General features: G+C 34.8%; 2 protein-coding genes across 2 annotated transcripts; one reads left to right on the top strand and one right to left on the bottom strand.

Moving 5' to 3' along the window:
• Positions 1-1,428: 1,428 nt before the first annotated feature.
• Positions 1,429-8,442, bottom strand: LOC141592598 (DEAD-box ATP-dependent RNA helicase 18-like). Its single transcript, XM_074413334.1, has 12 exons — positions 7,937-8,442; positions 5,929-6,165; positions 5,571-5,801; positions 5,433-5,488; positions 5,219-5,324; positions 4,990-5,103; positions 4,414-4,512; positions 4,195-4,284; positions 3,793-3,899; positions 3,562-3,705; positions 2,048-2,670; positions 1,429-1,514 (listed from the first exon to the last, which is right to left on the bottom strand). Exons 1-11 carry the CDS (start codon positions 8,378-8,380, stop codon positions 2,400-2,402), a joined length of 1,899 nt encoding a protein of 632 aa, XP_074269435.1. The 5' UTR covers positions 8,381-8,442; the 3' UTR covers positions 1,429-1,514; positions 2,048-2,399.
• Positions 8,443-10,251: 1,809 nt separating this feature from the next.
• Positions 10,252-13,486, top strand: LOC141592597 (GTP-binding protein YPTM2-like). Its single transcript, XM_074413333.1, has 8 exons — positions 10,252-10,420; positions 10,850-10,922; positions 11,024-11,071; positions 11,175-11,222; positions 11,304-11,375; positions 11,524-11,679; positions 12,489-12,592; positions 13,180-13,486. Exons 1-8 carry the CDS (start codon positions 10,407-10,409, stop codon positions 13,271-13,273), a joined length of 609 nt encoding a protein of 202 aa, XP_074269434.1. The 5' UTR covers positions 10,252-10,406; the 3' UTR covers positions 13,274-13,486.
• The last annotated feature ends 3,405 nt before the right edge of the window (positions 13,487-16,891 follow it).

Genomic DNA, 16,891 nt, shown 5'->3' with positions numbered 1-16,891 from the left:
AATTTTTTTGTTATAGTGAGCAATTTCAATGGCAAGTTACAAGACCTTGTAGTTTGCCCTGCCTTTTTTTCTAAACTGCAAAGCTTTCAAGCTACATAATGCTCCAACTGGTGTAGATCCCGCGCAAATGCACGGTAAATATGTGCCTTTAAATTTTTAGTGCATTAGTTATAGATTTTAGATTTATATCTCGCGAATTTTTATAAAAAATAACTAATATTAAAATAAATCAAAAGAATTGAATAATTCCATGAATTGTGTTTTTTATGAAAATATTTTAACTACATCAAACTATTTAAAAAAAAAATCTTTTTTCGTCACGAAATTAATATTATGAATACAATTGTTATGTATAGATTATTTTAAATGGAAAATTAGCTTAATAAATGAAAATCTAATTTATTTCCATATATAAGTTTGAGGAAAAACTTTAGAGAAGTTGTATTCTCTTAGTATATAGGAGGATTTATATTTTTTAAATTTGCATCTCATTAATATTTATCAGTGCATTCCATTGTATTTTGATATGAAACAAAAAATTGAAATGGAAAACTAATAAAAAAATTTATTTAAGTTGTGAATTTGGGAGTAGAATATTCTTGAAAGATCAAGATTCATAGTAATTCTCATCAAATGTTGATGGAGATGATTAAAATCCATGAAGAGTCATGGATATACCATCTATGAATAGCCCACATAAGTTTGACTTTAAAGGAAGCAATATTATTTTAGTGAATGTTTTTTGTCACGAAGATAATAGTAAGAATGTGTCAAGTTATTCTCTACAGTATTATTACATTACTGAACAATTTAGCAACTTATACTTTATAGTTTAATATCAATTTTATTTTATTTTAATGAAAAAATCATAATTATGAATTTATTTAAAAAATAAAAATTTATTTATAAGAATGTATTCATTGAAAAGATAAATGTAATGAAAGAAAATTTTATTTATTACCTTATTTAGCTAGATGCTTTTTGGAGGGAAAACTAAGAAAATTTTTATTCTCTTAGTAGTAGGGGATGGTAAACTACTATATACGGAGTATTGTAACTTGCAAGGTCTCACATAACATAAATATTGTATATAAATTATTTTATTAATTTTTAATTATTTATTTTATTCATTTTGAAAGTCAAGCTACCTAGTTTGACAAAGCTACACCTGTTTACGAATAGGTACAAAATTTTGCACTCCAATGAGCATACCGCTTGCTAATTAACAATAATTGCAAACAGGTCCTGTCTCACTGTCTGTAGCAACAATTCAACAAAGCATGTATAGAAACTTATACTTCGTTACAATAGAAATCTATAATACATCTTCAATGCATTGTAGATAAACTGCAATTAGAGAAAAATGTCCAACGAAGTTGATTTAAAAAAAAAAAAATCAAATGAGAAAGTATCCAATCTATTATATTACCGGAAATAAGATGTTACATAGTATAAAATTTAAAGGTTCTGAATATTTATCCAGCTGGGAAAAATTGTAAAGAACGATAATGTAGCTACAATTAGGGCTGAGCAAAACCGTATACCCAATACGGTTTTGAAAACCGTATCGGGTATACGGTTTTTAAATTCACAATTTTGTCGATACGGATCCGACCCGGTTTAACCGTATACCCGGATTTTCCGTATATCCGGTTTTCGTATACCCGAATACGGATTTATGTTGTTTGTTGTTCAATTTATTGCATACGCGATAAAACCGGTACACCCTAACTCAAATTTAATAATAGGTTACATATTAAAATAATCAAAATTTCAATATTCATTATACAAATGCATTAGGGAAAAAGAAAGTAGACAAGTTAAAATAATTTTGGTTAAATTATTTAGTTTTTGTAAGATATTTTAGGTTTTTTTTATTTCTTTTCAAAAACCGTATCAGAAACCGTATAACCGGTTTTGTTTTTGCCCGACCCGGATACGATACGGTTTTTTGAAAACCGTATCGTATATACGGAAATTCGTTTAATTGAAACCGTATACCATATCGTATCCGTATATTAAAACCGTTTCGTATATTTTTGCTCACCCCTAGCTACAATCCTAATTAAGATTACTAGAAACACTAAAAACCCGTCAGTCGGATAACTGGCATCGGAGAACAAGCTATTTAAACACTCTCCAACAAGGCAACAACACTTCTCTCGGCCAAAGATTACTCATAACCCCAAACCATAAAAGAGTAGATCTTCACCAAGAAAGTTGTCAGCTCTCTTTGGGAATATTCATCATTTCATCCTCATCAATAGCCTTTGCTTCAACATCTTATATTCTTATGTAGCCTGTACTCTCGAGTTAATTCATCCTTGTCTCAAAAGTCGTGTAGTCTCAAAAAGCTAATCTCTCGATTAAGTACTCATCAAATGGAACAATGAAACAGGTCATTCAAGCAAATCATCGGCTCCCATTAAATGGGCATATTCATCCTCATCAATAGCGCCTTTTTTCAACTTTTTTAGTAGCCTATACTCTCGGGTCAAGTCATCATCGTCTTCTTTACTTTGAACAGCACGTCTCTGCTTTGCAGTTTTCTTCTTCATCTCAGCACTTTGATTATTATTTGGAGCAGCTTTACGTTTCTTTGGCATTTGGTTTTCTTCTGATTTCTTTGCTAGCAGGTTCCGTTTCCTTTGTTTTTCACGAGATTTATCTCTGAAACGAGAAAGTTAACAGTTGGATCAAGCTAACTTATGCAAGACTGCCACAAGAACATGAAACAAATACATGCACATAAAATGCCAAGCAAGGCTCAATATAGCATTACAAGATAATCAATATTTCCACATCCAATCCATTGAGAAGCTAAACTGCCCTTAAAAGACTTTCATAAACCAATTTTAGCGGCAATAAACCCCAAATTCCATCTATTGTAAATCTTGATTTCTGCAGTTTATGTTTAAAATCACTTTTTGTTCACCTTCTAAGGATTGTCCTGCATTCTATTTGATGAGTTTCACCTCTCTACTTGAAATGTCTACACTCTTTTGGTATCCATGCGATTGATGCCAGGTTTGCAGCTACAATATGTTATTTACAGTTTAGACATGATTTATTCTTTTCAAAGCTATATGCTAGATCCATAAACCCCTTAGCAGAACACTGAATGGACAAACGCCATAATATAGGGTGTGCAAAAACGTCATCTCCCTAGTGATTTTTGTTTTGGAAATGGTTTGTTTTGTTCGACTGCTACAAATTTGCATTCCATTAATTTTGCGGTCTTCTGTAGATTTGTATGACCTTTTATTGAAGAATTTATCTTCCACTCGATGAAATTGACAATAGTGGAAGCTGAACTCTAAACTGAACTTGGCATGGCATAACATTTATGCCAGGAGTCCAAGATCACACTTAATATATGAAAGTTTTCAAGGTTGCCAAAAATGCATTGAAATGCTAGACACAGTTGCAACTTGATTACCGACACCAGGATGCAGCAGATTCTCAGACCCATATATAATACCACCAACTTCAGTCTGATGGATGAAGAATAGCTAAAAACTAGGCTGGTAAGACAGAGAGGAAGGGTTAGGAAATTTTTACTTAAACTTGATTTCCTCCAACTTTACACCTTCAGCTGGAGTAAACTCTTTAGTTGACAGAGAGTGAGTCTTCAGTTCTGACAAAGAAGGAAGCTGCAATAACCCAAAACCCATGGCTAACTTTCCAATTTCAAGTCCCTTCCATCTACAATCGACAAAAGTATTCCACTAATAAGTTTTGGACGAAATCCATAAGATGTAATCAACCAAAACAAATTTCCTAATGTCGTACCTGAATATAAAAGAGCACTGATGCTTCTTATATGCATGGACGAAGGAGACAAAGGCTTTAAGTCCTTTCTCCATAACATCACGATCATTTTTTGCAGCAGTCCTTATCTGAGATACACCAGATTAAAGACGAAGGATTAGTTTTCCATTGCTTGTGTAGTTTACTTTTTACAATTAGTCTTGTAATTGTATGAGACAGTCTCATACATGAAACAAATCAATTAGCCATTGACCATATAATTAAAAGAAGGATACACGAATATTTGTGTTTAAGATTTAACTTTTAGGTATATACAAATGTTTGATGGAGTTAAAGACACTAACTAAGCTATCCTATATATATATGCATAAAGCAAGAAACCGCAGAGGCGCTGAAGTAACACTCCAAATATCAAATGCACACCTGCGGAACGACATCAACAGCGTCATCAGAGCACTTTCTTTCTTGAAGCGGAACCCTTCTTATACGCAGAAATTCCGCATAGGCTTCCTCCTACAATTTAATACAATCAATAAACAAAACGATTAGGAAAATAAATACGTTTCCAACATAGAGCTTCACCCTTCATATCCAACCATCACTCTGAAGACCTGAAGCTATAGAACATACATCTCAAATTACCTTAGGCAACAGGAAAACAATTGCACTTCCCCGTTTCCCCAATCGTGCAGTTCGTCCTACTCTATGAACAAATACATTTGGATCTTGGGGAGGGTCATACTGCAATCCAAAAGAACACGATATGATTAAGTTATGCAATTTCAAATATTAGAGCTTCGTGCTGATATGTAACTCCGTCATTTGTGTACCTAAAAGGCTAAAGCCCTATATCATGGTAAATTGAAGATTCCCACACAATCGTAGTAGCAAAATAGTGAACTAAAGAACTACAGTGGTAGTATGCCAGACAAGATGAGGTTTTGTTGAATGAAACCCAATATTAACCCAGACTCCAAATAAGATACTTCCTCCGTTCCATATGGTTGTATACATTTTCCAAATTCCACTCATATTTTGAAAAAAGTATACAACCATATGGAACAGAGGAAGTAACAGCTAATTTTTGCTCAGCCCCAGAAACAAGCCAAAAATAGAAAATAATATGTTTTTGTACTTTTATCCAAGTAAATGATTCACAGTAATCAACTTCAATAAAAATATAAACTTCAATATATACGTCCTAGGAATCACTCTTACCTGCACAATGCAGTCAACGCCTGGGATATCCAAACCACGAGCAGCAACATCAGTACAGAGAAGAGCACCATTTGAAAGACTTGTAAATGAAGCCAATGCTTTCTCCCTAGCTTGCTGGGAAGGTAAAAATTATCATCAACAAGTAAGAATATACAGCAACAGAAACAATAATTAAATTGTGGCAATATCATTTAAGACATAAATCTCAGTGAGATACTTGATTTCATACTTGTTTCATTTGTCCGTGAAGAGGGATTAACGGGTGCTTCTTTAGAAGAGAAAGCCGTGGGAGAACAACTCCCCAGTAATCAACTGAAGCACAGGTCATAAAGTATCTGCACAAAGGCATCAACCATATGTCAACTCCCCCAGTTGAATAGGTCCAAGGACATTTTATAGACAGAACAAATTTGAAACTCACTATAATTTTTTTGGATTTATACTTGACAAGAAGGTCAACTAGTTCCGACGATTTCTTATCTGCTTCACACTCCAGGTACTGCGAAACACAAATAAGAGTCAGAAAGTGAGACATCTTCAGAACGTACGAGTGATCTACATAACCTTATGAACCTCGATACCTCAATATACAAGCCCGACGGTGTCTTAGAAGTGCTTGATTTTGTTTGTACTTGAACTCCAACCCGAACAGGATTTCTTAATCCAGCTTTAGCAAGTTCCTCAACAGCCTCCGTCTGTGTCGCAGAGAACAGACCAGTTCTACGTTGCTTCGGTAAGCGAGAAATAATTGAATTTAACTGCTTTTGAAACCCCATATCCAGAAGTCTGTCTGCCTCATCCAAAATCAAAACCTACAACATCAAGCAATACAAACACAAATACTCATATAAGTATAATCCCTACACTGAGCTAAAACAACCTCAAGGTCACACCTCACAACCCAACAAAAAAGTTTGATTAGAAATTTAGAATGCATACCTCAAGGTCACGGAAGTCCAACTCGTCCATTCGATCCATGATGTCAGCCAACCTTCCTGGTGTCCCGATCAACACATTTGCCCCATTTACCTCTATTTTCTTGACATCTTCTTTAACTTCCGTTCCTCCAACAAGAAGCATAGTTTTCACATTTGGCAGGGTCGAAATAAAAGGCAGCGCTACATTATATATTTGTATTGACAACTCTCTGGTGGGTGAGATAATTACCCCCAGCACCTGCGAAATAGTCCAAGATAAACACATGAATGAGCATACCTGAACTGATGAAGCCCTCTACAGGGGATACAGCTGATAATTTGGATACCCGTTGCGTTTGGCAGGGTATGGTCTCCCAAGTCCCAACCTCTGCCATAAACTCATCATCCCCACCATTTGCATTTTTTTCAGTTAGAGATTTAGAAGGGTAATTATTAAAATATTCATCAATTTGAGAATGGCCCTCTCAAAGTTTTAGAACCGGCAAAGAATAACATAAGTCTAACTGCTGCAATAGCTTTCATCGTCTTAGGACAAATCACACTTGATCTGTGTAAAGATGGATTCCTACCTTCTACAAATTCACTACAAACTTATAAATACTTTACATTTTCCTAGAAAAACAATCATTAATTATACGGCAAATTAACCCTTTATTTGAATAGAAGAAATTTGAGAGAATGAGAGGAGCACAAAATCTCCAGTTTGGTTAGCAAGTTGAGTTGAGTGAGTTTAAGATGATCGAATGGAAGGATCAATTTTCGCTCATACAAGTCCAATTCAAATCTTTTCGACATAGAGAACTCTCTACTCTTTTTTCGTATCGAAACAAAGAGTAAATTAGCAATTCACCCTTCCGAAATTTCTTCGACAAGATTTTAGTTATAGGTCTATTACATTGCACTAATACTCTAATAGAATCAAAAGACTACAAAATAACACTTGCAGAGAAAATCTTAATATAACGAGTGTACTCGTTCATCGTGTACTATGCCCAATGAGAATAATAGAATTGATCATATTCTCCCTAAGGGTTTGTTTGGATAAGAGGATTTGGAAGGAAAGAGAGAGGAGGAAAAGGAAGGGATGATAAATCCTTTGTTTGGTTAGCAAAATGGAGGTGGAGGGATTTTGAGGGGAGGGAAAATGAATCCCTCCACTTCCCCCCTCCAAGCCAAATTATTTCCTCTCCAACAAAGGCAAGATTTGGAGGGAAAATGACCTCCTCCATTCTCCCTCCCCTTCCCTTCCATCCCTTTCTCTTCCCTCTTTCTCCCTCCCCTCCCTTTCCCTCCACTTTTACTATCCAAACATACCCTAAGGGTGTGTTTGGATTGAGAGATTTGGAGGGAAAGTGAGGGGAGGGAATTGGAAGGATGGGAAATCCATTGTTTGGTTAGCAAAATGAAGGTAGAGGGATTTGGAGGGGGAGGGGAAATGGATCCCTCCATTTCCCTCCTACAAGGCAAATTATTTCCCCACCAACATAGGCAAGATTTGGAGGGAAAATCATCTCCTCCATTCTCCCTCCCCTCCCCTTCCCTTCCTTTCTCTTCCCTCCTCCTCCCTCCCCTTCTTTTCCCTCCTTTTTTTCCATCCAAACAAGGCCTAAGTCTAAGAAGAATCACAATCAAGGCTTCTTACTGGTTGGGGCGTACGATAATCTAGTATACACGGGCCCTATTCTTTTCAGCTGATTCAACTGAGCTGAACTAATTGAATGAAACTTAACTGAACTGAAATGAGCGGAAATTAAACCGGAAAGAAGAGAATATCAGTCTACAGCTCAAAATTCCAATTCCAATTATAAAAAAATACTACTACCAATATCCTAAACCTGTAGGGAAATAAAATACAGTATATACAACTAGTGCCGAAACGAAGGCTGGCTTAAAATTGTCGATTCGATTTCCGAGTTTACTTTATTACATTACTAATCATCGACACCGAATACAACGAAACAAAAAGCACGCACGCCGTAAATTGAGAGAGAGGGAGAGAGCGCGCAAACCTTGTGAGGTTTAAGGGGAGTAGAAAAGCGTCGGAGAATTTCGACAAGAGGAACAACAAAAGCTAGGGTTTTGCCTGAACCGGTGGCGGCATCGACCGCCACGTCTTTGTAGCTGAGCAGCGGAGGTATAGTGGCAGCTTGAACCGGCGTGCAAAAGTGAAAACCGCACCGATCTAATGCTTCGAGAACCTGGTCGGATAAAGCCGGTACGAGCTCGGAGAAAGGGGTGGTTGTTAGAGCTCTGTTAGTGTCGTCGGTGGTGTCCTCCGCCGTGTTATTCATTTCTTTTGCGAGGGTTGGTGACTCGGTGGTTTTCATTGCTTTCGCCGTGGTTTTCTTCATTGCTTTTGCGAGGGTTGGCGACTTGGTGGTTTTCATTGCTTTCGCCAACTTGGTGGTTTTCATTGATTTTGACTTGGTGGTTTTTGTTTTCGTGGTTTTCATCGCGACTTGGTGGTTTGTTTCCAGGGAAATGTTTTAACCTTGTTGATGGTTTTAATAGGGGGCAATTTTGGGGAGGGCTTCAAATTAGATTTAGGGCTTTACATTCACAAATACTTCGTAGTATCCTAAAATCGGTGTAAAGTAGTACTATTGTACAACCGTTTTAAAGTTGTTGAGCTCTTATACAAAGTTGTTGAGTTATTTTACAAGTTAGGTTAATAATTGTTCTGTTAAGCTCAATAACTTTGTACCACAGCTCGATAATTTTGTTAATAAAACTCGACAACTTTATAATAAAGTTCAATTATATTAAATAAGTTGTATATACAACCAGTTTTATAATATACTACTGTTCAAGCCCGGGCGCTGCCCGGGTCATATCTAACAATGGCTTTCGAGAATTTATCATGGGGTTGTTTAAATAGACTCTTTTTTTTTTATAGTGACAATATAAGCTAGATTTCAAGCTCGGTCATTGGCCGGGTTATATCACAACAATGGTCTCAAATATAAAGTATGTACATAAGGTCGACCTAAAAAATGTTTATTTATCTTGGGAATTACTCTATTTGTCTCATTTGGTCATTTATATTGCCTCACTTTCTCTTTTGAGTGGAGTTAAGAAAAATTAATAAAATAGCAAGGATGAGTGAGTTATAGCATAAATATTTACTAAGTGTGTGTTTGGCCTAGTTTGTAAAAGTGTTTTTGGACTCAAAAACACTTTTTGGCCAAACGCATAATTTTCTAAAAGTTAAACAAAAAATCTCAAAAACTAAAAATCCATATTTTTGCCCATAGAAATAGAAGCGGCTATTTGTTGTTTCTGCTTTTGAAAAACACTTTTGAAAAATTAAGCTTGAAAAACAAAAACTCATTTTTGAGAATCGAGGCCAAACATGCTCTAAATTTTAAAAAATTAACAATAATTTTGGGATAAGTTTAGAGGAAAAATGGAGCAATATAATTGAGATAAAGACACTATTATTTTTCAACGTTTTGACCCGTATCCTTGGTGTAATATTAAAATACGTAGGTTGTTGATCGTTTTTATAAAGATAAATCTATTTTGCATAATGCTTGATATAAAGGTTGTAAAAATTTCTGACCTAATAAGTGTATCAAAGATTTTGTGAAATGCAAAGTTTTTAGGAATTATAAAAGTTCTAGGTGATACGAAATTTTGAATTGAGGTGCAACACTTATAATAATTAATTTTTATATTAATCTTTATTAAGATAATTGAGCAATTATCAAACACTTTTTTATTTTTTATAATTGGTAATGTCGTATTTCTTTCTCTATTTATCACTCGGTTTTTCTATACCGTACCGTTGTTTAGAAAATGATATTATCCTAATTAACCCTTGCAACAAACTATCACAACCTAGACTATACCAACGGAATGGACATTGTTAGGCCGTTGTTTAGAAAATGATATTATCCTAATGAACCTTTCAGGCTTCAACCTAAACCCGACCCAATTAAATCTCGTGTCGTGTTCGTGTCGACCCACTTACATAAATGGGTCATCAAGCCTCAACCCTAACCCGTTAATTTCGTGTCGGGTTCGTGTAGTGTTTTCGTGCCATGCCCTTATTTGGAAAGTTTAAGTATATTTATGTGACGGAGAATCAAGAAAAAATAGGATTAATTTAGTAAACAAGTCATTCGTGTCGGGTTCGTGTTTAGAGAGCTCAACCCAAACCCAACCCAATTAATTATCGTGTCGTGTTCGTGTCGACCCACTTACATAAATGGGTCATTAAACCTAAACCCAAATCCGTTAATTTCGTGTCAGATTCGTATCGTGTTTTCGTGTCGTATCATTATTTGCCAGCTCTAAATTCCCTTCCCTGCTATATACTGTACGTGACAACTCACAATATAACTTTACTTTTAAACCTTTGAGTGCTTTGACGACTATTTCCCCCAAATATCTCTCTCTCTTCATTACTAATCAAATCGAATTCGAAATTAGGGTTTCCGCGTCACTAATTTTGATCAATTCACCAATCAATCAACCATGAATCAAGAATAGTAAGCACTTTATCTTTCGTTATCACTCATTTCACTCTTCTTATTATTAATGTTTGATTTGTATAAATCTATGTTTAATTCGAGCTCATTATTCTATATCTTGTAGATTTGTTTTTTTTTTGTTGGTTCCTGTTATTTACTTTTTACTCCATTTGTTTGATTAACTAACAATATTATCGTTAGTATAATAGTATGTTATCTTGTTTGTTTTTGCGAATTTGATTGATCAATTGATTGCTTATTCTTTTGGAGGTTAGTCTTTGATAGTTAGGTTAATTAATTGGAGTTTTTTCGAGGTTATTTGTTCTCTTGTTTTTCTGTCGAAATCGAAAGTTACGCCTACCAATTGAACTGGGTTAGCTTTAGTTTATTATTATGTGAATGTTTGAGTTTGGGTGAGTAATTTATGGGATGATGAAATTTGTGCAGTGATTACCTCTTTAAGCTTTTGCTCATCGGAGACTCTGGTGTCGGAAAATCTTGCCTTCTGCTAAGATTCGCGGTATTTAATCCATTTTTTCCTATGAAAGGAGTTCATTCCTTTTTTTTAAGGAGTTAGTGATCAGGCACATATCTGAATGCTTCTATGCTTGTTATGTCCAGGATGATTCGTACGTTGAAAGCTACATTAGCACGATCGGTGTTGATTTTGTGAGTATAATTTTTTTATTGATGTTGTTATCCATCCTCCTCGTCCCTAGATTTAGGTAGAGAGTTTCGAGATAATTTGCTTAAATGATTCTGTTTTCTGCAGAAAATTCGCACGGTTGAGCAGGATGGGAAAACCATTAAGCTTCAAATTGTAAGGAGTATACTGCTTAAGCTTTTGAATTGTTTGTTGCTTGTTTTGTTTGCTGATCATGTTTCTCTTGCCAAATTGCAGTGGGATACTGCTGGACAAGAGCGTTTCCGGACTATTACTAGCAGCTACTACCGTGGTGCTCATGGAATTATAGTAAGTTAGAGTTCAGGTCCTTTACCTCTTAGAAGGGCGATTGTGTTCTGGTCATACTTATGTTTTAATCTTTTACATTATTATCTTGTGTGAATTGTCTGCAATTTTTTATAATCAGTGTTTAATAGTCCTCTTTGCATCTTTCTAGATTGTATATGATGTGACGGATCAACAGAGCTTCGACAATGTCAAGCAATGGCTGAATGAAATCGACCGTTACGCCAGTGACAATGTTGTCAAAATCTTAGTAGGAAACAAATGTGATTTGACTGCCAACAAAGTTGTTTCCTCTGAAACTGCAAAGGTATCTAGCCTTGCCTTTTTAGATTCTTAACCTACTGTGGAGTATCATTTTAGACTGGATTGTATCTTTGGGGAATTATAGTCTAGTATCACCTGTTTTCTTTTAAGTTTTAGCCAAACCCGCTTTCCACAATTTTAGTCTAGGAAGGGCCAAGTGCTTTAGTCCCATAGTATTTAACTGAAGCGAGTAGTTATACGTTATTTATCTATTTTTTGGAGGTGATGCTGTGAGTTTGTTACAGATCTTCATCAATGATCAACCTCTCAGCAATTTCTCACTACACCTTGTGTGCTAGACTAGTCTTGAACTCTTGATAGTGTGTTGTCTTTCTGGTGGTGTAACTCCGAGTCGGTAGTACTTCGATCCTGTGGGGTAGCTAGGGAACTTGAGGTGTGGGATCTTAAATATTTAAATCCAAGAACAATCCATAAAAATTAGTGTGTTATTTCATAGCAAAATCGGTGAAACGTTCACTCAAACTCTCCTTTAATATCGTAAAATTTCAAAACTGATTGGCCTTGAGCCCGGACTCCACAATGTTCCTCTTTCACTGCTTTATTAGTGTACAGGAGGGGGGGGGGGGGGATTCTTTAACCGATTAGAGCTCTTTGTCCAGTTTTGGGTTAAGAATCTAATCGTAGAAATTTACCCGAGAATCCGAGATAAGAAATTATTTACTGCCAACTTTAGTTTCAAAGTTTACTTCACAATATTCATTCATGGTTCTCCTATCACTATTATTTTCAACAATATTTTTTCATTGGGAGTTTTATGGCTTCCTTATTTTTGTTATTGCTTTCCAACCTTAGGCCTTCGCTGATGAGATGGGGATCCCATTTTTGGAAACAAGTGCTAAGAATTCAACCAATGTAGAACAAGCATTCATGACAATGTCTGCTGAGATCAAGAAAAGGTTAGTCTCTTCTCTTTGATTTAATGTCCAAGCATACTTAAGCAATTATCATGAACCCTTGTTTAGAGAAATTCGGAGGGAAAAAGAGGCATGAAACTGAGGGGAACAATATCCCTTTGCTTGGAATACAAATTGAGTTGGAGGGAAACATAGGGATTCATTTTCCCTCTTAGTTCCCTGGTTTAAACCGCACCTAGGCACAGTGAGACACCAACCAAATCGCATTAGAGGGCCTCATGCGCCTTTTGTGCACGAGATGCAACTAGTGAGGGCCTCAGTGCGCCTCGCGCCTTCTCAAACTAAGCCTCTTGCAAGACACAATGAAGTCCCTCCCCAAGTTCCAACATACGAAAGATTGGAGGGAAAATACCAAGCTCCATCTCTGACACCCCCCCCCCCCCCCATCCCTTCTCTTTCCTACTTGTATCTGAATAATGCATAAAGGAAGAAAAGAACTAGTGACTGATCACCAGGCCTCTGTTTCATAAATGTGTTCGCTTTTTTTTTTTTTAGTTAAAGGAGGAACATAAATGCGTCGGCTTATCTTTATCATTACACACACCTCATATTTCTACTTGTTAATGCAGAGTGGCAAGCCAACCTGCATCAAATGCTTCTAGACCTACAACTGTTCCTCTCCGTGGGCAACCTGTAGGCCAGAAGTCCTCTTGTTGCTCTTGATCTGAGGATTGTTCTATTACGCCTTTGATTGAAGGGATTTGAAATGATGAATGTGGCCCTTGTGGAATGTTATATCGGTTAAGGTTAACCAAGTTTCGTCTGTATATCATCTGATACACTATCAAATTGAAAATGTGTTCTTTCATGTATTGGATATTAGCTAAGATTGTCGTCGTTGACAATATCTTGATTCTACGTGGTTTTCGTTCTTTACTCGATGCAAGTGATTATTTTGTTCGTAGATCGTAATTGCTAATGGGTGTGGCTAAAATGCTTTCAACCCGACCCTCGTCAAATAAATCCTTAAGCAAGTCCTATGTTCAATGTCATTCCATTGATCATCAATTGGCTCACTTGCAGATCACTAAAGAAACTCCTCATCTTATTATTATGCAGTCACTATTCTTTAAACTTTTAACAACTCGATCGTAATTGAATGTTATGACTTCGTCTTGTTACATCATTGTTGGACCATGAATATGAAATCTTAAAGAACAAGAGTTAGCTCAAGTGATAAGAGATCTCCTATTCCAATCATGAAGTAGAGCGTTCGATTTTCTCTCGTGTACTTATTTGAACTAAAAAAAACGACATCTTACCACAGACATTTTCTCAAAAGAGTATTTGGTTTGATATTATCAAACATTGGTATAAAATCTTGATTTGTAACCTTGGATTCGTTTGCTGCAATTTGAAGACGGTTGTTGGACTATGAATACGGTCGATACCGCCTTCAAATACGATTACCATATTATTTAAATTCAACAGTATGGTCGAAAAAAGTCGTTCATAAGATTATTTTATAACTAGAATTCATGCCCGTGCGTTGCACGGTTATTAAAATACTTTTTAATAATAATGTTTTTTTCACATTCAAATTGCTCATATTTTAGTTGTATCTCATAATGCCTTTAATATATGATATATTTATTTTAGCCAATTCTTAAATATCGGGGAGTAACCTCCACTTCTCTTAAAATTCAGTAAACATAATATACATCCGATGTACTGCCACCAGTTATATAGTTTCCTAGCATTATATTAACATTTTTGAGTTTTGTTTTAAAAATTATGAGTTTAATATAAAGTTTATGAGTTCATTCACTCTACTCTGTACAATATAATTTCAAAACATTACATATTAAATTTGAGTTTTGACGAAAAAATTTAAAATCTAACTTATAAACTTTAATAAACTCAGAAAAAAATACACATATACTCAAAAATATACAAAATTTGAAATAGTGCATTTGATGTATGTTCCTTTTGTCACTAAACAATACACACATGACACCACCACTATAAAATCAACCACCACCTATGAGAAAAAGTAAGGAGGGGAAAATATGAGGTTTTGCATTTTTTATTTGTCTGATACTCTGATCAAGACGCAAGTTATTATTTGTCTGATACTCTGATCAAGACGCAAGTCACGGAGTACGAAAAAAAAACCAAACACCGTAATAATTCACGATTGACATGTGCAAGAAAAGTTTACTAAATTAATAGTATAACTAATAATCACACGAATATGGTAATGTGAAGCTGTGAGTGTGTTCGTCGCTCACCCAAATCCTAAATTTCTAATGTATAGGTTGCACTTGTGTTTTAAGAAACCCACCTTCACTAAACTTTGTACAAATTAAAAATGCTACGTATGAGTTTTTTTACAATTTACCGTAAAACATACGTATGCCATTTACCTATGCTTTATCTAAGTTGATTACACACATTATCATGGGTATGTCCGTATGTAGGAGATAGTAGGAGTTTAAACTTCCATCAACGAATGACAGTAAAATTAAATGTAAATTTCTAAGTGAGATAACCTTTACATGAGTTTCATGGATAAGCTTTGTCAAACTTAATTAGTATATATACTAATGATTATACACCTTATCAAGAGTCCTGTGGAATAAGTTTCATGATATGAGTTTTTAACGTGAAGGTATCGTACGATATTGGTCGTTCGCAATTTTTCATTAACGTGTAGTCCATAATTGTGGACATTAGCGTTTTTGATTACATTATGCATTAGTGATAGAGAGTTTGTTATGATAAATACTAAAGTATTGATTATTCTTTTCGTTATAAATCAGTAATTTCATATTTACGGGTTCTCTTCTATCAAATTTTGATTACCCGGGAAAAACTTGAGAATAGAAAAAGAAGTGGCACGGTGAAATTAATTAAACACAAATTCTCATTATAGACGGATAGTATCTCTCTCACAAATGAAAGTGGGTGGTGCAAGTGGTCGGAAATGGATACCTCCACTTGCCCTCCCACTTTAATTTTGTGAGAGTGGTCGTCTATAATAAAACGGACTGTTAATTAAATAAGTAAGTTAGGTCTAAACACAATTTAAAACCCCACTCCATAGGAAAACAAATATACGGGAAAGCCGCATATCGTGTATATCATATACGGAGTAATATGTTAGCGTTAATATACCTATAATAAACACAACGAACTGTCCAGAAGTAGCAATTATCTTCGATAGCCAGTATGCAGGCTAAACATTGAAAACAAATCGAAGTATGAATAATCACTCCAATCACGATAAATTGAAACATATGAAAAATATGATGAGGTTGCAGATTCACGAATCAGAACATTATTCGAAATGTAAATATCGTAAAATGAACATATATAAATCTCATTAATGTACATATAATACACATCAAATTATGTCCATATGAACATAATAATATTGGATCAACATTATTATTGGCCTGTAATCTTAAGCCTCCAAAAGAACAACAATAATAACTTAATTATCATAACAACTAACAACAATTAAAACTTTAAGAGAGACATAAAATTAGTACGTAAAATTCAATATATATACTATAACCCGTAGGAAGAATCCTATTGCTTCTAAAAATTTATCTTTTATTTGAAGTTATATCTAATTGTGTTTTAGGAAGAATAATGTTGGCACGTTTGTGTTCCATTAGCATGCAAATCTCCTATTTTGTTATTTTGTTGAATATAATCTATAATCTAAAATTATTATTGTTATTATCATCATCTGTATTTTCTAATCAATATAGGAATTTCATATAAGTTGGATTAGTTATTAATTTTATTTTATTTATTTATAATATTATTAAAATGTGAGTGTTTTAGAAAAATTGGAGTCTCTAGAATTGCCTGAAAAAAGCCTCTTTTATATATATATATTGATTTAAATGCCATGCTTTCAGTTGAATGTTAGTTACTTTGCTTAGCACTTACATACATGATACATACTTCCAGTTGACTTTCAAGTCAACAAAATTTTACGTATCTTGCGCTGCTAGTTTCTGACACCACCTCGTCACGGTGATTGTACAATATTAGACTATCGTATTGACCGATATTTTTACGTTTCGAGACACTCAAACTCTCTCGCTAATATCTTTCAAAATATATGACTAAATATTCTAAAATGTATTTTCATATGAAAGAAGTTTTGGAAGGAATTTAAAAATATGATTTTTGGACAAACAGAATTCTAAAATTAAAAAAGTTTTTAACTCGGAAAACAAAATTAAACACATCAAATGAAAATAATAATGCGGGCTAATTTACATTATTGTATGCACATAATGATTTTAAGAAATCAATGTTCAC

The sequence above is a fragment of the Silene latifolia genome, chromosome 7, assembly GCF_048544455.1.
Source record: "Silene latifolia isolate original U9 population chromosome 7, ASM4854445v1, whole genome shotgun sequence".
Lineage (NCBI taxonomy): Eukaryota > Viridiplantae > Streptophyta > Magnoliopsida > Caryophyllales > Caryophyllaceae > Silene > Silene latifolia.
This window is presented reverse-complemented; position numbering and strand designations above follow the sequence as displayed.